The 25,483-nt window shown below is 35.7% G+C and overlaps 2 protein-coding genes across 4 annotated transcripts; one reads left to right on the forward strand and one right to left on the reverse strand.

The window, feature by feature from the left end:
* The first annotated feature begins 3,774 nt into the window (after positions 1–3,774).
* Positions 3,775–9,247, forward strand: GLR3.3 (glutamate receptor 3.3). Of its 3 annotated transcripts, none has more exons than XM_012977328.2 (7): positions 3,775–4,072; positions 4,542–4,843; positions 5,635–6,983; positions 7,197–7,474; positions 7,557–7,588; positions 7,675–8,081; positions 8,662–9,247. In XM_012977328.2, the coding sequence occupies exons 2-7, from the start codon at positions 4,567–4,569 to the stop codon at positions 9,133–9,135; spliced, it is 2,817 nt and encodes a 938-aa protein (XP_012832782.2). In that variant the 5' UTR covers positions 3,775–4,072; positions 4,542–4,566; the 3' UTR covers positions 9,136–9,247. The 3 variants fall into 3 exon arrangements, with proteins under 3 accessions (XP_012832782.2, XP_012832780.2, XP_088671469.1); XM_012977326.2 differs by having other exon boundaries at positions 3,817–4,460; XM_088815343.1 differs by having other exon boundaries at positions 3,835–4,146.
* Positions 9,248–9,365: 118 nt separating this feature from the next.
* LOC105953654 (serine/threonine-protein kinase/endoribonuclease IRE1b) lies at positions 9,366–13,286 on the reverse strand. The gene is made up of 6 exons (XM_012977329.2): positions 12,874–13,286; positions 12,143–12,377; positions 10,671–12,058; positions 10,371–10,543; positions 10,031–10,277; positions 9,366–9,919 (listed from the first exon to the last, which is right to left on the reverse strand). Exons 1-6 carry the CDS (start codon positions 12,993–12,995, stop codon positions 9,469–9,471), a joined length of 2,616 nt encoding a protein of 871 aa, XP_012832783.2. The 5' UTR covers positions 12,996–13,286; the 3' UTR covers positions 9,366–9,468.
* Positions 13,287–25,483: the final 12,197 nt, after the last annotated feature.

Genomic DNA, 25,483 nt, shown 5'->3' on the forward strand with positions numbered 1-25,483 from the left:
GGGCCAGGAAGTTAATGGGCCGGTGGATTGACGGGCTTGAGAGAGAGAATAGGGGCTGATTGATGGACTTTTATATATGGGCTTCGGGTTCCTATATAATTTGGGCCCAGTACAAATTAGTCCAGATCAAGTATGAATTTGTTTAGTAATTAAAATTTAAATACAGCATATTAAAGGACAAACATTTAAATTTAAATAAAAATAAAATATTAAATGGAAAATGAAAAGTATTGTGAACTAGAGTAATAATTTAAAGAACCAATATAATGTGTATAGATTTATTTTTAGAGTTTTAGAGTTTTGTTTTATTTTTATGTTATTTTAATTTTTAAACATAATATTTACAATTAAATATTTAAAATATTTTTTTTTTGTAAACGTCGGTTGACCGGGTTATTATCGGCCAACCGAATTTTAAGTGAACTGAAAACTACTGACCGACCCGTTTATTTATGGGTTGGTTAAAAATTACTGATCCAATATATGAATAAGTTAATTATTTATTATCAGCTACGAAAAATGGGTAAAATATAAGTCAGTTGGCTGATAAAATGGATCCATACCCAACCCTAGTATACATATGCCCGCCCTTGATTTATATATAGTTCATGTAAATGAAATAACGAGACAAATCATTAAAAAGTTCAATAAATGTGAAGTTGTCCAATTTTGAAACACCACTTATTTCTTCCCCTTACCAATTTAAATGTCTTTACAATCCCATGGGGGCCATGGCCCCTCCAAGTTCATTGTACTCTAAAAAGTCACACGCAATTAACACGTGAATTTTGTCACTATCTACTGTTTTTCTTACTATTGTAAGCCCAACTGAAAATTCGGACAAGTAAAAAATAATTAAGTTGCACTACATTAGTAATTGCACTTGGTTCCTTATCTTACATTTGGGATTAAATTTATTAAGTATGATACCAAATGTGATTCTACTATATAATATTGTTAATAGCTTTTACTATTTAGCCATTCAAATTTACTAGTGAAAATTGAACATAAATAAGCCGACTGAATTGTTATGAAATTGTCTGTCTGCCCATCCGTTTAAGTCGCAATTTGTTTATGTCACATAACGTAATATAATAAACGCGCAAGAAAAATATATATATATGTGTGTATGTGCGCGCGCGCGTGTAAATTCTACTTATATTGATCATTACAATAGAGAAAAAAATAATTACATCAGAAAACTGTTTAATATCACTTAAGCTAAATTATAATAGTAAAGGATTGTTGGTTTATTTGACTTAATGTTACACTTGGTGAAATACATCGGATGATTATGAATCGTTGATCTGCACATAATCACACACAGCTATGTGTATGAGTCTTTCTCGGTGGTTATTTAACAATATCAATAGTTAAAAATACCCGATATATATGACCCGATGCACCATCTCAATAATCAGGATTATCGATAGACTTTTCTATAATATTTTTTATTTGATAATCCAAATAATTCTAGCTTCTATGGTATTAATTCTTAAATCCTAAACTTAGGAGGGCCATTGTGATAGTTTTCCATAATTGACCTAATAATCCAAAACTTGTGTTACCCTTCAATTATTCTTCACCACACCAAATCACCATTACCTTACAACGTAGTGTCAAATCATGTTTCCCAAACATATCTTGTAATAATCTTCTAATTTTTCCACAAACTCTTTTTCTTTCATTTTTGGTAACTGAGGAACCACAGTCAGCTATATAGGTGCAGTTAGGGGTGGGCATTCGGGTCGGGTCGGGTTATTCGGGTCGAGTTATTCGGATTTTTTGCAAAAAAAAAATTACCCGAACCCGACACGAGATAACCGGGTACCCGGCAACCGGGTACCCAGTTATTTCGGGTCGGGTTCGGGTCGGGTTCGGGTTTTGCTATTTTCCTTTTTTTTTTTTTTTTTTTTTTGAAAAATAAATAGTAACTAAATATACTTAAGATATACATATATATATACAGACATATATATATATAGAAATATACATATACATATACTGATATACATATATATTATATATATTAATATATATATATATATAGACATATACATATACTGATATACATATAGACATATACATATACTGATATACATATATATATATATATATATATGTATATACACAGACATATACATATATATATAGGGGTGCAAGTTGGAACGGATTTTCCAACTTCCGCCGGTTCCGATCCGAAAAGTTCCGATTTTGGAACAACTTTTGTCATTCCGACTTCCGAAATTCCGATTTCCGAAATTTTCCGATTTTTTTGGATTGGAATTGGAATTATATAAAATAAATTTGGAATTTCCGATTTCCGATCCGATTTAATTCCGAAATTAATTCCGAAAAATTCCGATTTTTTTCCGAAAAATACACCTATAAATAGTATATATTATATAATACTTATTTTCCGAAAAATACATCTATAAGTTTTGTATTAGGATTTAGACATAATGAATTGTTGTTAGAAATTTTATTGGATATTATGCTGTGTTTATATTTATTTATTTTTTTGAACTGAAATTTAGTAGTTATTAGTTTTACTTTTATCGACGTGGATGCTCTTATTTTCGAAAAATTATGAACATTTTAGAAAATTTCGGCTAAGTTTTGAAATTTTAAAGCTTATGTGATTTCCGATTTTTTTCCGAAATTCCGAAATTTCCGGGCCTTTTGGAATTGGAATGAATTTTTAGATTCCGAAAATTTTGAAATTGGAATTGGAATTGATTTTGTACTTCCGAATTTTTTTGGAAATTTTCCGAAAAGGCTAATTCCGATCCGATCCATCCGACTTTCAGCCCTATATATATACATACAAACATAGACATATATATATATATATATACACAGTCTGTATTACAGACATATATATATACATCTTTATATATATAAAAAAAAAAAAAAAAATTTTTTTTTTTTAAACCGGGTACCCGATCGGGTACCCGGGGAGAATTTCTATTACCCGGACCCGACCCGGTTTGGGATCACCGGGTACCCGAACCCGGGAAAAACCCGGTTACGTCAAAAATTACCCGATCCGGTCGGGTTATACCCGAATAACCCGACCCGAATGCCCACCCCTAGGTGCAGTGAGTAATTTGCACTATTGTATAATAGTAGCACGGAAATGAAAACGGGTATACGGGAAAACAGGGAAATGGGTCTGGAGAACCAGCATGTTCTGAAACTGAGGATATGGGAATTTGGGGAACGTGTAAATAATAATAATGTGGGGATATATTTATAAATACTCTTTATAAACATATATAAGTTTTTATTTATATATTAATTCTTTTTAGATACTTATTATACAAACATATTCAAAATAAAGTTTACTATCAACTATCAAATCGCAATTGATCATTGAATCATGTAAATAATTTTGGAAGTAACAAAAATATTTAAAAATTTGTTATTCAAATTGATACCATATGTTATAGCTATGAAGATTTGTGTGTTCAGAATTGCCAAATACCTAAATTTCCTAGGAAAATAGTGTATTAAAATTTCATTTAATTGTTCAATGTATGAATGAAATTTTATATTAAAAAAAGAAAGAAAAAACAAGTTTCTTACTTTTCTTGAAATTGCAAAATGACCTATAAGGTGTCCTGACATGTGTCTTTGACTGATATGAAACGTTTTCAAAATACAAAAACATTAATAAGTTGAAGTTTCCGTGCTACATAGCAGTTGTAAACTATACGAGAGACGTAAATCCCACTATACAAAAACCACGTGTAACAAACTAAACCTCGCGACAGCACTAGAGTCAACTTGAAGAATGAGTGGCTTAAAAAACCCATGTCTTCTTGAACTTGTATTCACACTTAGACAATGGTTTTTTTTTCTCTAAACCACATACACATTTTCCATTTCAACAAATTCTCATACTTGTTGACCATTATATTATATAATATAATGTCAAAAATCCCATCTTTATTACTTTTCTTTTTTTCTTTTTTGTTTCCATTGATGAATCTTGCAGCTGCATTTATTATTACACACACATGAACAACATGAAGTCCACACCTACACACACACCCACCACAAGTTAATTGTGAGATATTACGTTGCAATCAAATCCATTTTAATTTCACATTAAATTTAATTAATTTGTCCCTTTGTCTGCAGGTTGTTGTTTCAATTCTTGGGTTTTATTTTTTAGTTCTTTCCTCAGATGATTTTATTGATTTGCCGACGTGGCCCCCACTATTAGTGTGTCTGTGTGTGTGTGTGTGTATTCTTTGGTTGTTGTCTGTGGTTTTCCTCCTCTGAATTCTGATTATCCCTTTTGATAAATAAATAATAATTAATTAAAAAAAAAAGGAATCTTTATTGATTGGAATATCAACTATTGTGCCAAAGTTTCAATCTTGGGTTTTTTTTAAAGCTCTGATTCTCAGCTCAGAATCTGATTCTTAGTGATTTCTAGAAGCTTCTAATAGGTATATACAATGTGTGTGTGTGTGTGTTTTTTTTGTAAATAATCGAAATTTTGAATTAATTTGCTTGTGTTGTTGCTGCAGAATTCATAATTCATGTGTATTTAGGATGGGTTTGTGTTGGAATGTTCTTCTGTTGTTGTCGCTTCATTTAGGCATTTTATCGAACGGGTTGCGTGCGAGTGCTTCTTCTTCGTTTTCGAGGCCGAAGGTAGTGAACGTTGGAGCTATTTTCACGCTCGATTCTACTATTGGAAGAGTTGCCAAGATTGCCATTGAAGAAGCTGTTAAAGATGTCAACTCCAATTCGAGTGTTCTCAGCGGAACGAAACTCGTCGTGGATATCAGAAATTCAAATTGCAGTGGATTTCTTGGTTTGGTTGAAGGTACAAATTTTAACACCCTGAATAATTTTTTTTGTGGACACTTATTTATCTCAAGAATCGATTATGAGAAATGAAAGAGAAATGGTTCGGGTTTATTGACAATGTTCGATGATGATCTTAGCACAATTTCTATATTTAAGGGTGAAAATTGGAACGGAGATTCCGAATTCTGTCGATTCCGAGTTTGAAAAATACATTTTTCATTCCGATTTTTTTCTTTTTTTTTTTTTTTTCTTTCGGAACGGAATTGGGATACTTATTATATTCCAATTTCGATCCGACACTGATATGCAAAAATTTTGACTTTTTTTTTTCCCGAAAATTACACTTACAGCATCAATAGTGTTATGTATTTTGTATTATAGGTGACTAAAAAATTGGAATTTTCGAATTCATCTATTCCGATTTCAAAACATTGTTTCGTCATTCCAATTTCCAAAATTCCGATTTTCGATTTTTTTTTTTAAAACGGAATTGGAATTACTGTTAAACCTCTATAAATTAATACAGTCGGGACCAGGGAAATTCTATTAACTTAGCGAATTATTAAATTATCGAGTTAATAATTTAACACGTTTTCACCGAGTCGGGATCAAGAAACTATTTTTTTAATCGAGGTTACTAATTTATCTAGTATTAATTTATCGAGGTTCTACAATACTTTGAAAGTGCTAATTTCGATTCGATTTGTCCGATTTCGAGCCCTATTTTTTTTATCCAAAGATGTCGTAAACATTCATAGTCTGACAGGATGAAGAAGCTGATCTTTACAAATTTCAATTTTCTTGCAGCTCTCCGATTCATGGAAACCGACGTAATGGCAGTAATCGGGCCACAATCCTCCGTGGTAGCCCACACAATACTCCACGTAGCCAACGAGCTCCAAACCCCGTTCCTCTCCTTCGCTGCAACAGACCCCACTCTCTCCTCTCTCCAATTCCCATACTTCCTCCGAACAACCCAAAGCGACCTCCACCAAATGACCGCAATCGCCGAACTCGTAGACCACTACAACTGGAAGGACGTAATCGTAATTTTCATCGACGACGACTACGGCCGAAACGGCCTCTCCTCGTTGGACGACGCCCTCTCGTCGAGACGTTGCCGCGTCTCCTACAAGGCGGGGGTCCCACCGGGTGACATCACCCGTAGTGACATCATGGATATTCTAGTTAAGGTTGCCCTAATGGAGTCGCGCGTCATCGTCCTCCATGCGTACCCTCATGTGGGGTCCGTTGTGTTTGACGTAGCGCACTATCTCGGAATGATGGACGAGGGGTACGTCTGGATAGCAACCGATTGGCTCTCGTCGGTTCTTGATTCTTCTCCGCCGCATTTTTCCGAAGCTATTACGGCTTCTACTCAAGGGGTTCTTGTTCTTCGTCAACACACGCCCGATTCGGAGAAGAAACGGGAATTTTTAACGAGATGGAATAAATTAACCAAGGGTTCTTTAGGGGTAAGCACGTACGCGCTCTACGCTTACGACACCGTTTGGTTACTAGCTCATGCTATAGATTCGTTTATTAATCAAGGTGGGGTTATTTCTTTTTCGAACGATTCGAGTTTAGTGAATTCGTTGCAAGAAAGTAATCTCAACCTCGAAGCGATGTCCATTTTCGACGGAGGTCCACTTTTAATGAAGAATATCTTGGAGAGTGATTTCGTTGGCCTAACGGGGCCCGTTAAATTCACTCCGGAAAAATCTCTTGTTTTCCCATCGTACGAGATTGTGAACATAATCGGAACGGGTCTACATAGAGTTGGCTATTGGTCGAATTATTCGGGATTATCGGTCGTGGCACCCGAGATATTATATTTGCAGGGCCCGCCTAATCGTTCGAGCGCGAACCAGTTATTGAACGGTGTGGTTTGGCCCGGGGAGACAACGCGGGCCCCACGTGGGTGGGTGTTTCCGAATAACGGGAAGCAATTGAAGATCGGCGTGCCGCGTAGGGTTAGTTATCGGGAGTTTGTGTCGCAGGTTTCGGGGGCGAATACGTCAAAAGGGTTTTGCATTGATGTGTTCACTTCTGCGGTGAATTTGCTGCCTTATGCTGTTCCATATCAGTTTGTACCGTTTGGAAACGGGGTCGAAAATCCGAGTTATGACGAGCTAGTGAAGTTGATCACTACTGGAGTAAGTATGAGAATTAATTAGAGTTTTATTTCATTTTGTACCCCTACGTTATATCAAATTGTTAAAAAAACTCCCCGTGTTTATCAATATTAGCCAAAAACACCCCTTATAATGCATTTTTTTAGGGTCTCGTTTGCTAAAAAAACGAACCTTAGGGGCTTGTTTCTAATATTAGAGGTTTTCTAATGAAGTATTTTTTTTTTAATTGTGTAGTATTTTGATGGTGTGGTTGGTGATATTGCGATCGTGACGAACCGAACGAAGGTTGTGGATTTTACGCAGCCTTACGCAGCGTCGGGGCTAGTGGTGGTGGCCCCCGTGAAGAAGTTGAATACGGGTGCTTGGGCTTTTTTACGGCCGTTTTCTCGACAAATGTGGGGAGTTAGTGCCGCTTTTTTCGTCTTTATCGGTATTGTTGTTTGGACTTTGGAGCATCGGACTAATGACGAGTTCCGTGGGCCTCCGAAGCAGCAGCTTATAACGATTTTATGGTGAAAATAAATTTCGATTTGAATAAATTATATATAAAAAAAAAGTTTATTATTTAATATACATATTACTTCTCTCATGCAGGTTCAGTCTCTCGACTCTATTTTTCGCCCACAGTAAGTCGACGTATTCTCATAATACGACGAATTAAATTCGAATAATTTCATCGATTCTTGAATTTTTATCTGTTTTTAAAATGCAGGAGAGACTACAGTGAGTACGCTCGGGCGATTAGTGCTAATAATATGGCTATTTGTGGTACTAATAATAAACTCGAGCTACACGGCGAGTTTGACGTCAATTCTAACAGTACAACAGCTTTATTCCCCGATCAAAGGAATCGAGACCTTACGAGAAGGAAATGACCGTATTGGATTTCAAGTCGGATCTTTTGCCGAACATTATTTGAGAGAGGGAATCGGGATACCACAATCGAGGCTCGTGCCACTTGGCGGTCCCGAAGCGTATGCAGAAGCTCTTCAACTGGGGCCCGAGAAAGGTGGCGTTGCGGCTGTCGTTGACGAGCGGCCGTATATCGAGCTTTTCTTGGCGAGTCAATGCAAGTTCAGGATTATTGGTCAAGAGTTCACTAAAAGTGGATGGGGTTTTGTAAGTACACAATCTATCTTTTACTATTATATTTTAGTGCAAATTACGGCCACCCCTGAGTTATGGTTAAATTACGAAAACCCACCTCCTGTTTGGGTTTTTACAGCCCCCCCCCCCCCCCCCCCCCCCAACTATGTATTATCTTACGAAAAGACCCCTCCAGAGGTAAATTTAGGGATGTTAATTGGGTCAAAACCGAACCGAAATTTCGGTACGCCAACATTTCATACCGTTTACCAAACTAAATATACGATTTGGTTCGGTAAATAACCGAATTACATAAATTTTATGCAAAAATATTTAAAAGGAGGGGGGTCGCTGTAATTACCCAAAACAAGAGGGTTTTTTTGTAATTTGGCCATACCTCAGGGGGTGTCCGTAATTTTCCCTATGTTTTATTATATCTCAATTGCTTCTTTTTTTTCTTTTTTCTTTGGAAGAGCTCGGAATTTGAAATTCCATCTAATTAGACGCAGTAAATATTGTTATTACGGATTTGAAATCCTAAAAAAGCTCGAAAATTCTTGAAATTAAGTTTTCCACTTATTGCTAAATTCCTGCCAATTTTTTTTTGTTCCAGGCATTTCCACGAGATTCTCCATTGGCAATCGATTTATCGACCGCGATCCTAACACTATCCGAAAACGGAGATCTCCAACGAATACACGACAAGTGGCTAACAATGAGCACTTGCAGTTCAGATAACACCGAGCTCGAGTCGGATCGGCTTCACCTAAAGAGCTTTTGGGGACTCTATCTTCTATGTGGGATAGCTTGCTTCATCGCTCTCCTCATATACATATTCCAAATCTTTCATAGGTTTCGACACGCTGCCACGGAGGATTACAGCCCCGATGGTGGACCCTCAGGTGGGGGCTCGCGCTCTAAACGCCTTCAGACATTGTTGTCCTTAATCGACGAGAAAGAAGATTTGTCGAAAAGAGAGAGGAAAAGAAGAAAGATCGAGAAAGAAAACGACTTGGAAATGGATTCGAAGCGAAGCCATTCCCAAGTTTGTTCCTCCGAGAATAATAGCTTTAACTTGAGGAGTTGAATTTTTTTCGTAGATTAATTCGTATAATTTTTATATGAATTTAATTTGTACAATTTAAAAAAAATTATTGAACAAATGTACATAATAGTTATTACACATGCATTTAGTTCTACATTTTGTACACAGACAACATACATGTTCGATAAAAATCTAATCTGTATGTCGTAAAAAAACTCGATTTGATTAAAAATTGGAAGTATGGCGGTACGATTTTAATCGACGAGATGCAATTACTAGAAATACATATACGTATTTATGCAAAATATACTACATCGAGATACAAGTTTAAACATGTACAATTTGCTAACAACAACGTTGAATACAAAATCGAGATTAAAACCTAGTATTTCTGAAGTACTTGTGAAATAATTCTTCGTCTGCACAATACCTAAGAAATATTTGGTACACCTCTATTAAAAGACTAGGGAATCGGGTCGAGAAATAAGAGTCGAAGCCTTCGGGGACGGACCCTAATATTGCTTGAATTTCTTTCGAAAGTTCCCTATAATGATTCAACTTATTTCGTATTACCCGCAATAAATCACGCACGCTGTCGAACTTGTAACGCCTGTAGCGGCTGATGTCATTGATGACGGCATTTTCCATCTTTTCGTCCCATTTGCAGCCCAAAGCAACTCTCCCCCGATCCTCCAGTGCTTCTAGAAGCTGCGACGCTTCCTCCCTGTCCTCCAGCTCGACTCTATCGCTAGCGTCTCGAAGAAACGAGAGCCTCGTTTCGGAGTCCCAAAATAGAGGGTGAATCATTACTTCCGTAGCCGTTGGCCTATATAACACAATCATTAATCGATATTTTAATTTACTGACAGGGGTATAATAGTCATAGAAAACGTTACGAAACATAAAATATTGATGCTTTAAATAAAGGATATATTACCTCAACTCCAGTTTAGCATCGAGAAGTTGAGAAATGAGATTCGTAGCTTCGGGGATATGTTCGATTAAAAAGAGGTCTTTTCGATCATTGACTATGTTGACATCCCGTTCAAGACTTTCCCCGAAGGGGTGTTTGCCTCCGGTCATGCAGAAAAATAGAATGCAACCTAAACTGAATAAGTCTACGGCTCGAGTTTGCCGTTCTTGACGGAGTTGTTCCGGCGCTTGCCACCCTGAACTACCCGATCCTACTCAAAAAGAGAATCACTCGTTTTACGTTTCATTATTTGAAAAGTGGTTAAATTACTCGAGGAACAAAAACATAGATATATAGTACTAACCCGTGGCATGATTCGTTAACGACGACATCTCTCCATCTAAGTGCTTGCTAATACCCATATCGGAAATTTTCGCGGATATTGCTCGATCTTTAATTACGAGAACATTTTGAGGTTTCAAGTCCCGATGTATAATCTTGAGTTCGTGCAAATGCGCAAGTCCACATACAACGTCCCTGTGGTCAACACGTTACGTTATAAACACTCAATCATGGTTGACACAAATTTATGGAAAAAAAAAAAAAGTGTGCTAAGATCATTATTTTACGAATCAGATGCATCGATCGGCCACGCGCAGAGTACCTCATTAATTTTAGCAACGTTGCAGATGGATAGCCGTTATCCTTCCAGAGTTCGAGCTCCGTGTTACTTCCGAGAGTACTTAGCAATTGCGTATCCCAAAGAACGAGACTCGGAGATTCGTGATTTCGGTCGTTGGTAGTTACTTGACTGTGAGAAGTGCAAAACGAAATCAAATCATGTAGACTGCACGTGCAACGCTCCAGACACAGATAGACAAAATCCTGATCGTATTCCACTCCATGCCATCGAACAATGTTCGGATGCCGATCGGATGTAATAAGGTTTTGGATCTCTTTCACAGCCACACTATGGTGGGTCCGGACAAGGCGTTTGACAGCCACCGAACGGCCCTCGTAATTTCCTTCGAGAACAATGGTCCCGTTGCTCCCCTTTGCGATTTGTTTATTTGTCACAGTCAATTTACCAATCTTACGTCCAGTCGTAGAAGTATCGTAACTACTTTGAGAATTATCCTCTTGCTTTCCCCCAACAACGATACCGTTTTTACTATTTTTCCGATTTTTCCTCTTTTTGGGTGTTACATTTTGCAATTTAAGATCTTCGGACAAATGACTTATCCCACCCTTTCTCCGAAAAAATACGAAAACCACGGCTATTATCCCCAATGCGGAATATAGCATAGCAGACCAAAATTGAGGTTGTGCTAGCCTATCGAATTCAATACGGCCACTGATTTGAGGAAGACTCCGATTTTTAAGTTCGTTACGGTCGGGCGTAGGAAGAGCAAGCGGGGATTCTTTTTCGTAGCTTCGATAAGGAGCTAATAAATTGTTCAACGGCTCTATAGCAAGGTGATCCGAAGCCGGTAAAGAAAGAACTCCTCCTTCTCCTCCGGGAAGCGCGTCTCGAAGCCCGTTAGCTTTAAAAAGAGGCTCGAGAGAGCTACGATCACGTATGCGGTAGACCACAGGCCGTTTCTGACAATGCATCGGCAACTTCACATCAAGCCGTTCAAATTGTTTATCGTTCGGAAACCCGCCCAAGAAATTTTCTATCCCTTCGCATTTAAACGAGGCTTCGATATCGGCAAACATTAAATACCACAAAACTTTCCCCGTTTTCACCGAGGTGTACTTCAAAGCATAGTCCGTTCTCGTAACGTAGAGTGGTTTCTCGGTGACTTCGTCTTCATCGACAGACGAACTAGGTGGAAGCCATTCTTCGATATCAGTCCTCGTCAAGATAGAAGCATCGTCGTCGTCCTTCTCAACCGGTGGAAGGTTATCGGATCTAATCGTACGAACGACTTTTCCCGTTTTAGCATCAACGAGGAATACGGCAGTTCTCTTTGATCCCAGCATAACACCACCACCATCCGATACAAATGGAGTCCGCTTTACGAATTCTTCCGCACTTAGCGGAAGCTTCTGCAATGAGACATACGAGTTTTGCGAGTATTAGCTACGAAACCGAAAAAAATATATTTAAAAAAAAAAAAAAACGAGACGTACGACTTTCTTTAGGCCAGTTCCGTGCATGTAGAGTTCCCAATCTTCACCACAATCGATGTAAAAATTATCGCCATCGGTGGAGGTGTTGAGCTTTTCTCCTTCGTGATCGGGGATTTTTTGATACGAGGAATAAATTGAAGGGCCCGATGAAAACGACCATAGGATTTTTCCGGAACCAATCTCCACTAAGTATACAGTTCCGTCGGGAGCAGCCACTATTGCTGTATCATGTTTGCTGATTTTAAATACAAGGAGTATCAGAATACAGAGTAAAATCGATTTTGCGCAGAAATTACTTCTTGTCGAGAATCGATCATTCGATCGCACAAAAGAATGACTCTTTTTTTCCATTTTCATGATTATTTTATTCAATGTAAAAGACATAATTCGAAGAAATGTGAAAACAAAATGTAATCGTTTATCGAAAAAGCAATTTCTTCGAATCTACGACATCCCAAAATCACTTGCAAAACCTATCAAATGCCCTAACTCATGAAATTAAATAAAAATGTAAATTAATTCCAGTACTAAAAAATGATTATATTTTCAAAATTAAATATTTCATCAAAACATCGACACGAAGCAACCCGATTTTACCGAAAAACACATAAAAAAATAAATAAAATAGATCCCAGACAACTTCAGAACATCCAAAATTCAACAAGGTAACAAATAAAAAAAAAAAAAAAAAAAAAAATACATAAACCCATAATTAGATTTACACGACTTACGATGTCAACGGCAACGGCAAATTTTCCGAACCCGGTTCCGATTCGGAGCTTGAATTAACCCCAAAAACAATTGCTAAAATTAATATTAAAATAAATAAAATAGGAATCAATAAACCTCTCATTTCTAGATCTTTGAATAATTGTTGTGAATTTGGGAGAGAGAGAGAGAGAGAGAAAAAAAAAACAATTAAATCATATTTATTTTTTTGTTCTCTCTCTGGGGTTTTCGATTCATACGGAGGAAGACAAAGATTAGATAAAATCTTTTTTTTTTTTTTCTTTTTTTTTTTTTGAGTTTTGCAAAATCTTATTGAAGAGAGAAACGGCCGTTACAAGTAACTGTTATTCATTTGGGGGCGCGTTTGGCACAATCGATGAAAGACGCGTGCAGCTTAATTGGAATATTTTATTTTACTTCAGTCATAAATGGACGACTATTTTATATGGGATTAATTTGAATGAAATTAGAGTGGGGTTAATTTCTTAATAACTAATTAAGAGTTTAGTAAAGTAATATATTGGATTTCTTGTATTAGATTTGGTATTAAAATTATTACAATATAGTATTAAATGAGATTTTTTTTATAACATTTCTAATTTAGCAATAATCATATCTTAAATTATATAATTTAAAAATAACATTCCCTAATTTAACAATAATCATATGTTAAATTATACTATTTTATGGATACAATTTTTTTTTTTCCTATTTAGTACCTACCTAAAAAAGTAATCTATGGTGTAGGACAATTACTAATGTCAAATTATATTGAATAGTAGCATCTCATTGTAGATTAGATATTTATAGCGGACTTTAGTTAATAATTTTCTCGACCCGAACATGCTATTAACTCCGACTATTTGCTTTGTTAGAAGTTTTAAAAATTATCGAAGTGGTACATTATATTACAAACATATTGTGAGATAGGACTGCGAAATAATAAACCTCTTTGTTTAAAAATATATTTACCCGTCGAAGTAATTGTTCGTCAAAACTTTTAACATCTAGATAACTCGAGTGAAAAAAAAAATGAGTATGAGTAAAATAATGGGTAAATTCCACTTTACCCCCTCGTACTCTGCCTGAGAGTCACTTTACCCCCTCGTACTCTCAATTTTATCGATTTACCCCCTTATACTTGTACAATTTCCCAATACAACCCTTTCCTTCATTTTTTGTCAATTTTGACTCTAACACCATTTGGTCAACTCTGTAAATTACAAAATTGCCACTGCCTATAACGCGTCGTTTCTCCTCCGTCAATATTGTCATTTCTTCGTCTCCCACCACTTCCCCTTCCAAGATATCCCCAAATTGAACCCCTAACTTAATAAAAATCAAGACCCAAAAATTGATCGATTCCACCCAGTGCAAAGAAAAAATATATGAATGTGTGAAACTTTCTCTTTTCTAATCTCGAGAGTCAAAATCGAAAAAATTTCAATATTTACGTCAATATTTTGACTCTTGACCAAATGGCGTCAGAGTCAAAATCGAAAAAAGTTGACGAAGAGGGTTGTATTGGGAAATTGTACAAGTACAAGGGGGTGAATCGACGAAATTAAGAGTACGAGGGGGTAAAGTGGTTCTTGTGCAGAGTACAAGGGGGTAAAGTGGAATTTACCCTAAAATAATTTATATTTTGGGGTCATTTGATATACACCCCTAACATGGAAAATATATAGGTGTAGATTCACCCCTATAATTCTTTCTTTGAGATACCCCTGGAGAGATAAAAGTACTATTGTGCCCTTATGTGCAATTTTCGTCCAATCACATTAAGCATTTCCACCAACTGCACTTGACATTTTTGGACCTGCATTTATCATTTTCATTGATTTTTAATTTTAATAAATTTCGTTTTGTTTATGTTTTTATTCCAATATATATTTTACTATTTTTGTAATTATTACTATATATTTTTATATTTTTTTTTAATCTTTCAAATTTTTTTAATTTATTTTACTTTTTAATTTTTTTTTAATTTATTAAAATTTTTATATATATTACATTTGATTTAATTTTATCCATTCTAATTGGATAGCAAGCTTATTTGCGAAGCTTAATTACATTAATGACCAAGGTCATATCAAACAAAAAGATCATTTCAACTCATTCTAATATAGTCCTTAGATTAGAGAGATAAGTTAAAAGTTGGTAAAAGAGCTTATAAGTTAAATGAAAGGATTCAACATATAGCTTAAACATAGAGCTTATTTATAGAGTATAATTAGAATGAATTGTACAAGAAACTTATTTGAGAGCTTAATTATATTAATGGTGAAGAGCTAAACAAATAAACATGCTTTTACGTAGTGTTAAGAGAAATCTTAATTAGAGAGTCCAATTATGTTCATGGTTAGGATATTAACAAACAAACATGCATTTCAATCAATTTTTAGTACGTAAATAACATAATTAGATAGCTTAATTAGTTAGTTATAAAGTAAACATAATTCAACATTGCAAATTGTAGTTATAAGAACTAGAATCATGTTATCTCTATTTCAATGAGGAGTATATGCAGTTTTTGCAGAAGGATAAATTTCCCAAATACGTAAGTTCAATTAACGATATATTGGATTCGTACGATGATGTCGATAATTTGAAAGAATTCACAATCGATGTGCCTTCTTTCAAGGGTTCCAACCCCGAGAGGTGGTTCGAGTTTGCATTATCATCCAAAAATATCGAAGTCATCGCAACAAACATGACGTATTCCTCCAACAACAATAAACATGTACTCACGGAAACAGATAAGCCATGATATTAAAAACAAGAACACGAATCAATTCACGCAATAAAAGATCAAAATCCGCACTAAGATTCGAGACAAGACATGGCACAACAAAAAGCAACCAAAATCTCGATGTGTGTGTGTGTGTTGTTGATTAACAGTAACAACAAAGATGTTCTTACCTCTTACTCGATGCAAAAATACGGAAATTGAGCAACGAAGGGAATCGAGTGAAATGAGCTGATTCGGAAACGAATTTGGGCTCCAGGTTAATTCGACATTAAAATATAAATATTAGTGTTCATGTATACAAAATTATCTGAGAAAAAAGGGACAGTAGTACTTAAGCTATGCCAAATATGCTCAGAAATCACGATCCTAATCATCATTTAACAATTCATATGTTCTTATATGACATCAAAGTTTACCGACAAGGACGAGTGTTTTCTTTCGACTAACGATTTACCCATGAAACATTAACCGGTGTTTTCTGAACTAAGTTCAGTTTATCAATATTAGTACGATATAATCAAGGTTCGCAAATTGCATGAATCCTTTCGGAATCCATTGTAGTTCACAAAAAAAAAAAAAAAAAAAAAAGAGCAAATCGTTGTCCACAATAAACCTCAACGTAAAACAAAACGCAAGAAGGTGAAATTCAAATTCTCCCAAGAAAGGAAATTACTGATAAGCATAGACACGGCCATGGGCCGGTTCGGGCCGGTTCACTCCGGTTCGCGGTTCACTTTTTTCGGAACTGAAACCGGCCCGTACTATACACGATTTGGCTGGCTGGGCCGGCCCGCCAGTTCACTTTGGTTCCGGGTCTATCCGGGCCGGTTCCGGGGCGGCCTGAAAATTTATATTTATATATATAAATATTTTTTTTTGAAAATACTTGATGAATAAATAAATTAAAATAATTACTTTTAAATAGGAAATAAATAAAAGGACTTGAACTTAATTTTATAGGAAAAATGGGGTGTGAAGGTATTAATAGGAAAAAAATGGGGGGGGAATTCAAAAAAGAACAAATAACGGCCGGTTCACTGGGCCGGTTCATCGGGCCGGTTCAGCTTTTTAAAGCTTTTGTTAGTTTTTTTTTTTTTTTTTTTTAAATTCGGGTGAACCGCCGGGCCGGGCCGGCGGTTCACGGTTCACCTATCTCTAGAATCGGGCCCGATCTGAGGTACACGGGCCGGTTCACAGTTCCGGGACCGATTCACCGGTCAACAGGTCAGTCCGGTTCGTCAACGGGTCGGTTCTGAGCCGAAAACCGGCCAATGACCGTGTCTATATTCAACAATTGAAATCTCTCAAACATCGAATTTCAAAAAGAACAAACTATAGTAGCAATCAACATATGCAAAACAATAGAAAGAAAGAAATCTCACTCTTCAATCTTCGAACAATAAGCAAACACTTCCACATTTCGCCTGGTTAGTGGCTTGATGCATAAATTTTGCCTTTAAATCCATGCTGCTTCACCAATTCATTGATAAACAGAAGTTCTTTCGTCGATGTTGACATCAGAGCCAAACATTCACTGTAAATCTTCTTCCTGATATTCAAATTCTTCTCCATCGAGCTGAAAATTGGGGGAAATCAACTTGTTCTTATATTTCGTATAAGGCTACGTACACTTTCCCAAAGTTCCACTCTAACTTCTCCTACTACGATAACTGTCCCTTCCCACCTTCGTTTATGTTTTAAAAGCAACTTAAGACCTTCCAACTCTTCTGAAGCAGTGATCGTGATGGTCGTCTTCATCTTGTCGTCCAATGAGTCAAGGCAACTTTCCAACTTTATTTCATCTCCCTTAACCTGAAACACTATTTATTAGTAAGAAATTAATCTTCGTCGAGTTCCCCATCGCTCTCGTCACTATATTCCTCGTCACTTGATTCTTTATAGCTAGTTTCCTCGTATAAATTTCGACCGTCCATTATTAATGATTGGTTGAAGTGAGGGTGAGTAGATTTTAGATGATATGAACCGAAGTAGAAAGGGATATTTATACTACTCCACTTTCCAAATAGATGGTTGTTAACCACAAATTTTCGGGTCTGCAAAATATAATAAAAATACAAGACAAGAAAATAGGGAACAAATAATTTATTAATCAAAACGATGTGGATTACAATCTCCGTAATTCCCCTGATTCTTCTCTCCTATTCTAATTTTGATTCAAGGGCTTAAAAGCTTGTTCTTGAATCGAACATATGATTTCCTATCACGAACATCTCGAATTCAAATATGTTATGAATTCGAGGAATCGAATATATGATTTCCTATCACGAACATCTCGAATTCAAATATGTTATGAATTCGAGGCGGAGGCTCGAGACGTGAGCTTGAGAGCTCGATATGTGTCTTTGTGAGTCTCCATTTTTTTTAGATGCGCCAAAGATCTTCTTTTATAGGCACAAGCTAGGGTTAGGGTTTCTCGACTTGCAGAGTGGGCCAGACATTTTAAAGCCCAAATATGTTATGGACTTTAATTTAAGACCTAAATTAATAACCGATTTATTTGGGTTATTAATTAGTAATTTATCTCAAAATTTCGATGTCTACAAATGCCCCCACTTCTAGTCTCGGCGAAGAACATGTTGCATATTTGTGAGACGAGACTTGAAGTACTTCATTTGTTGGCTTCAAAATCCCTTTTCTCCATTTTTTGGGGGTTTATTCGGAATTTCCACCACTTTTGTGGGCTTAATTGAGAAGTCCAGCATTTTTGGTTCTTCTTACTTGATCACGCTTCGTTTTCCTTTTTTTTCGGATTTCAATCTGAAACGTCTACCATAGGGACTTAATTGCAATTTTTCCTTTAGGCCCAATTGCAATTTTTTTTTTCTCTTCTCAATTTGCGATCATCCTTGCCTCCTTTGTCACCAAATGCTTGGCGGCACTAGTCAAATTTCTTTGGCCTTCATTGCTTTGATGGCATCCCACCGTTGACCATGGACCTCGAGCATCCAATTCATGGTCGCCCTTCAAATCGGCTAACTTTGGAGTGGTGTTGGAGATATAAGAGTCGCAGAGTAGGCAATTGAAGCTAACTTGCGTGGATTGCCATGGACGGCCGGCGACGATGTGCATACGAAATTCAAATGCGATGCGGCGTCTTCTCCGCTAAGGAGGTACAGAGAATTGTTGGCAGAGGCAAACCGTGGCCATGGCTGATGACGGTAGTGGGAGAGGCTTGACTGAAATCAGGAGGTGCGACACTTCCAATGGCGGCGGCATATTTGGACGAGTGGGGCTGTACCGGGGTAGAAAATGATAACATCGACGAGTGCTTTTGATGGTGATGTGGCGTTTGTCGGCGAGCATACCCCGACGGCCTCCTCAATTTGATTTGATGGAAGGAATTATTGGTAGCAACTGTCACTACCATGGCTGTTGTGGCTGCAAAAAAAAAACGAAACTTTTTTTTTTTTTTGAAGTTTCATTCCATTTACATGCCAAAGATTTGGTAACTTTCATTCAATCGGCAAGACTTGATAGATTGGAGAAGAAATTATATTCTTTCCATTTTGAAAGAGAAATTCCCTCGGCCAATTACTTGTCTTTGCCCCCAAGTAAATAAAGGATTATGCCTTTTCCTTTTTGTCAACCATATGCACGAGCACCAACGATTTCATGGTCGATTGAAGATTTTGTAGTCTATCTTCTAAGTCATCATCGGTAACCACAGTTGTGAAACGATTTGAACTTCAATATAGGAGAAAGAGATGAGGGGCGAAGATTGTCCCACCGGGCGTGCCAATTTGTTAACCACAAATTTTCGGGTCTGCAAAATATAATAAAAATACAAGACAAGAAAATAGGGAACAAATAATTTATTAATCAAAACGATGTGGATTACAATCTCCGTAATTCCCCTGATTCTTCTCTCCTATTCTAATTTTGATTCAAGGGCTTAAAAGCTTGTTCTTGAATCGAACATATGATTTCCTATCACGAACATCTCGAATTCAAATATGTTATGAATTCGAGGAATCGAATATATGATTTCCTATCACGAACATCTCGAATTCAAATATGTTATGAATTCGAGGCGGAGGCTCGAGACGTGAGCTTGAGAGCTCGATATGTGTCTTTGTGAGTCTCCATTTTTTTTAGATGCACCAAAGATCTTCTTTTATAGGCACAAGCTAGGGTTAGGGTTTCTCGACTTGCAGAGTGGGCCAGACATTTTAAAGCCCAAATATGTTATGGACTTTAATTTGAGACCTAAATTAATAACCGATTTATTTGGGTTATTAATTAGTAATTTATCTCAAAATTTCGATGTCTACAAATGCCCCCACTTCTAGTCTCGGCGAAGAACATGTTGCATATTTGTGAGACGAGACTTGAAGTACTTCATTTGTTGGCTTCAAAATCCCTTTTCTCCATTTTTTGGGGGTTTATTCGGAATTTCCACCACTTTTGTGGGCTTAATTGAGAAGTCCAGCATTTTTGGTTCTTCTTACTTGATCACGCTTCGTTTTCCTTTTTTTTCGGATTTCAATCTGAAACGTCTACCATAGGGACTTAATTGCAATTTTTCCTTTAGGCCCAATTGCAATTTTTTTTTTCTCTTCTCAATTTGCGATCATCCTTGCCTCCTTTGTCACCAAATGCTTGGCGGCACTAGTCAAATTTCTTTGGCCTTCATTGCTTTGATGGCATCCCACCGTTGACCATGGACCTCGAGCATCCAATTCATGGTCGCCCTTCAAATCGGCTAACTTTGGAGTGGTGTTGGAGATATAAGAGTCGCAGAGTAGGCAATTGAAGCTAACTTGCGTGGATTGCCATGGACGGCCGGCGACGATGTGCATACGAAATTCAAATGCGATGCGGCGTCTTCTCCGCTAAGGAGGTACAGAGAATTGTTGGCAGAGGCAAACCGTGGCCATGGCTGATGACGGTAGTGGGAGAGGCTTGACTGAAATCAGGAGGTGCGACACTTCCAATGGCGGCGGCATATTTGGACGAGTGGGGCTGTACCGGGGTAGAAAATGATAACATCGACGAGTGCTTTTGATGGTGATGTGGCGTTTGTCGGCGAGCATACCCCGACGGCCTCCTCAATTTGATTTGATGGAAGGAATTATTGGTAGCAACTGTCACTACCATGGCTGTTGTGGCTGCAAAAAAAAACGAAACTTTTTTTTTTTTTGAAGTTTCATTCCATTTACATGCCAAAGATTTGGTAACTTTCATTCAATCGGCAAGACTTGATAGATTGGAGAAGAAATTATATTCTTTCCATTTTGAAAGAGAAATTCCCTCGGCCAATTACTTGTCTTTGCCCCCAAGTAAATAAAGGATTATGCCTTTTCCTTTTTGTCAACCATATGCACGAGCACCAACGATTTCATGGTCGATTGAAGATTTTGTAGTCTATCTTCTAAGTCATCATCGGTAACCACAGTTGTGAAACGATTTGAACTTCAATATAGGAGAAAGAGATGAGGGGCGAAGATTGTCCCACCGGGCGTGCCAATTTGTTAACCACAAATTTTCGGGTCTGCAAAATATAATAAAAATACAAGACAAGAAAATAGGGAACAAATAATTTATTAATCAAAACGATGTGGATTACAATCTCCGTAATTCCCCTGATTCTTCTCTCCTATTCTAATTTTGATTCAAGGGCTTAAAAGCTTGTTCTTGAATCGAACATATGATTTCCTATCACGAACATCTCGAATTCAAATATGTTATGAATTCGAGGAATCGAATATATGATTTCCTATCACGAACATCTCGAATTCAAATATGTTATGAATTCGAGGCGGAGGCTCGAGACGTGAGCTTGAGAGCTCGATATGTGTCTTTGTGAGTCTCCATTTTTTTTAGATGCACCAAAGATCTTCTTTTATAGGCACAAGCTAGGGTTAGGGTTTCTCGACTTGCAGAGTGGGCCAGACATTTTAAAGCCCAAATATGTTATGGACTTTAATTTGAGACCTAAATTAATAACCGATTTATTTGGGTTATTAATTAGTAATTTATCTCAAAATTTCGATGTCTACAATGGTGATGATTGATTACGATTGTCAGGATCCCTTAAAGTTTTATGTATATTTTAGAAATTAACTACAATAGATATCCATTAAAGTTTAATTTATATTTTAGAAATTAACTGCAATATATAGGTTTCTACAAAAATTCTAGAATTCTCATTAATAATAATAATATGGTTAATAGCATTTTGCCACCCGTACTTTGTCCGTTTTTGTAATTTGCCATGTTAACAAAAAGAATTTGCAAGAGCACACGCAAGCCTGTTATTTTGACCCACTTTGTCACCTAAGGCGGATTTTCAAGCGAAACTTCACATATTCAGGCGCACGTGCGAGGCACATGATTAAGTGTGAGGGCTTTTTCGTCTTTTTATCTGAAGATATCATATGTAGGTGAAATTGAAAGTTCCAAGGACTCAATTGAACTTAATTTAACATTTATCCAATTTCTTGATTTTGGCCCTACATTATGCTCTTCTTCTTTCTTAATTTTCTTTCCCATGATTTTTTGACACTCTCGATTCCACCTTCTCTCGCAACCAATAACATCAAATCAGCCTCACCAGACACCAAATCACACACTAACACCTAATTTCTTTCGCCACAATGCACCACAAAATACACATTTATAATAGTATAAAGATAATATTCTCCTAAGTAGATCTCTGCCAAATCTCTCCAGTTTACTAAGTTTCGCAGAACTCCAGTTGTTTGACAATTTTTAACAACAACGATCTCACCCCTGAATTCAATTGTCATCCAAAAATTCAAGAAGGAGAGAGGAAAAATAACCCGTCGCTACGAAATCTACCCCGATGGCTTATTGGATCTTCGCCGTCGAACATCCTCGCATATATGTGCAATGTTGTATCATTAACCTTATGTGGGTGAAACGAGAACATATAGGTAGGTTTCTGTTCAATGCATCATTAGATAACAGGTCACCCCATTTACCTGGACGACTGTAGTTTGACTTATTTTTCTTCAAAATTTCATTCAAGTTTATCCTACGAGTATTTAATTTTCAAATAACATCTTGCATTTGGGAAAACTTGGCCGTCAAACTATCTGTTTCTCTACTTGTTGAAATAACATTCTCTTATGGAATAGAAATTATTACCTTCAACTCGTTGTTTTCTTCTATCAGAACATGCGTTTCCTTTTCAAGGACTTTATTGATTCACATACCTCAAGAATTTTTTTTATGCATCCTTGCATAGCAATTCTTATTGTAGTTTGTATTTATAGCTTCAAATCTCATTTTTCAATCCGATAACAACTCCAATCTATCGATTGCAAAAGAACTGTTTTGAATTGACGAACACCGTGTCCTCTCGGCAAAATGCACAAGTCCAATTCCATTATGGAGGGATGAGGCAATTTGTTCCAAGTACCCATCTTGTCATGAACTCCTATATTGCATACTTAATTCACCTCAGAACTAAATCCAAAAATATAATTTGACATAAAAATAAAATATGACTGCGTGTGATTGATATCAACAACAATTCAATATATATATATATATATATATATATATATATATATATATATATATATATATATATATATATATATATATATATATATATATATATATATATATATATATATATATATATATATATATATATATAATATTAATTTTTACTAGGGAAGAATAGAAAAAATGGGAAATTATATAGTGCGTCTATATTTTTTTCTTTCTTTTGAGATGAATGAAGCTGATGAGAATATATAACGATGCTGAAATTGCACGAGCATCAAATAGGCAATATTCTTTTCTTTTACATATGTAAAGGTGAAAGTCGGATAGATCGAATCCGAATTAGTCTTTTTGGAAAATTTCTAAAACTTTTTGAAACTACAAAATTAATTCCAATTTCAAACTTTTCGGAATCTAAAAAATCATTCCAATTCCAAAAGGCCCGAAAATTTAGGAAGTTCGAAAAAAATTCGAAAATCACTTAAGTTTTAAAATTTCAAAACTTAGCGGAATTTTTTTGAAATTTTCATAATTTTCTAAAAATAAGAACATCCACGTCGATTAACGTAAAACAAATAACTACTAAATTCCAGTTCATAAGAATAAATTAAAATAAACAACATCAGAATATTCAATAAAACTTCTGACAACAATTCAATTTCAATATGTCAAAATTCTAAAACAAACTTAATCAAATTATTGCTTCAGAAAACAAAACAATCTTAAAATAAGTATTATATAATACATTTATTTATAGGTGTATTTTTCGGAAAAAAGCTCGAAAGTTTTCGGAATTAGTTTCGAAAATTAAATCGGATCGAAAATCGAAAATTCCAATCCAAAAAAATCGGAAAAGATCGAAAATTGGAATTCAGAAGTCAGAATAAAAAAAGTTGTTCCAAAATCGAAACTTTTCGGATCGGAACCGACGGAAATTTGAATTTTCGTTCCAACTTGCACCCCTAATCAAATCAAATGCCTAATTAATTGTGTCGTAATTTCAAAGTTTTCCCTTTCCCGCCTATTAAATTTGTCAAAAGCTTTGTAAATTCAAATAAAAATAATATCTAGTATTTTTTTAATAATTATAAAATTACCTTTTACGTTCTACTAATAACGTTCATGCCCCTTCACAAAACATCATTTCACAAAAATAGAAACAATTAAATTTAAATTTATCACACACACCCCTTCACAAAAACAAAAACCTAATAGACATGACCCTTCAAATTGTTACCCCTCCAAAAACTATATATACACACACATACACACAATTGCATTATAATTCATTCAAAATTTCAATTTATTGTTCCATAATACAAATATCTATATCGATCTATATATCACGACCACGAGATGGCGAGAACTCTGATTATCGCGACCCGCGTGATTGTGGCGGCTCTAGTGGTGGCAATGGTGGTGGCAATGGCGGCAGAAGCGGCGGAGCGAAGCGGGAGCATGCATTGCATGACGGAGTGCTACTTCGAATGTATGCAAATCTCGATATTCAACGAGGGCGAGTGCAAGAGAGAGTGCACAATTGCTTGTGCAAAGCAAGTTACTATTAGAAAAGCTTCAATGGAAGAAGATCAAAATGAATTCTTTCCTCTATGGATATAAATAATTAAATGTATTATGAGTCTAAATAAAGACTTAACAAGGTAGAATAGTCTCCTTGTCATTTATATTTTTTTTCTTTCTTCAAGAGAATATTGATTATTAATTAGTGGTTCAATTTTGTACTACGAATCCTGTTTTTTTTTTAAGATTATATTTATAAATTAAGAATTTTATTAATATATTTCGAATTTCGGAAAATTGATATAATTTCATATTTTTTCCAAGGAACTGAGTTGACTCATGTTACGATTTGTCGAATTGTGCTTTGACCAAATTAATACATATACATTTTTAATGTTAATAATAATTAATTAATATTTGAACATGGTGGATTCTACTAATCCAAAGGTGGAATTATGAGTATGAATGAAGTTTGACTTATTTATTAGGGAGCGTTTGGCACCTTCAATTAAAAATGCGCCTGCAACTTAATTGATATTTGACTTAATATAATAAGTCAACGTTTAACAAATTTTACACACATGAATTCAACTTCTTCGGTTTTTTTTTTTTTTTTTTTTTTTTTTTTTTTTACTTTATTTTTTCTTTCTACTTCCAAAATATATTTTTCCAACATTTTTAAAAATAATTTAAATGCTAAATTGTCACACCTATTATATAACCTTGATATATATTTTTAGCAACCACATCTTAAATAAAAAAAATTATTATTATTAATTTAAAAACATTTTTTTTCTTGATTATGCAGCCATTTCATTAAATTATATTAATTTTTGATTAAA

The sequence above is a fragment of the Erythranthe guttata genome, chromosome 3, assembly GCF_056151865.1.
Source record: "Erythranthe guttata isolate IM_541 chromosome 3, IM_541, whole genome shotgun sequence".
NCBI classification, from domain to species: Eukaryota; Viridiplantae; Streptophyta; class Magnoliopsida; order Lamiales; family Phrymaceae; genus Erythranthe; species Erythranthe guttata.

What these genes read in the sequence shown, in the direction of transcription:
- GLR3.3 (XM_012977328.2), top strand. Translation starts at nt 4,567, where the DNA reads ATGGGTTTGTGTTGGAATGTTCTTCTGTTGTTGTCGCTTCATTTAGGC. An exon ending in ATTTCTTGGTTTGGTTGAAG is followed by an intron (nt 4,844 to 5,634) that starts GTACAAATTTTA and finishes ATTTTCTTGCAG; the next exon opens with CTCTCCGATTCATGGAAACC. An exon ending in GACTCTATTTTTCGCCCACA is followed by an intron (nt 7,589 to 7,674) that starts GTAAGTCGACGT and finishes TTTAAAATGCAG; the next exon opens with GAGAGACTACAGTGAGTACG.
- LOC105953654 (XM_012977329.2), bottom strand. Translation starts at nt 12,995, where the DNA reads ATGAGAGGTTTATTGATTCCTATTTTATTTATTTTAATATTAATTTTA. An exon ending in TTGCCGTTGCCGTTGACATC is followed by an intron (nt 12,378 to 12,873) that starts GTAAGTCGTGTA and finishes ATTTAAAATCAG; the next exon opens with CAAACATGATACAGCAATAG. An exon ending in ACGTTGCTAAAATTAATGAG is followed by an intron (nt 10,544 to 10,670) that starts GTACTCTGCGCG and finishes TGTTGACCACAG; the next exon opens with GGACGTTGTATGTGGACTTG.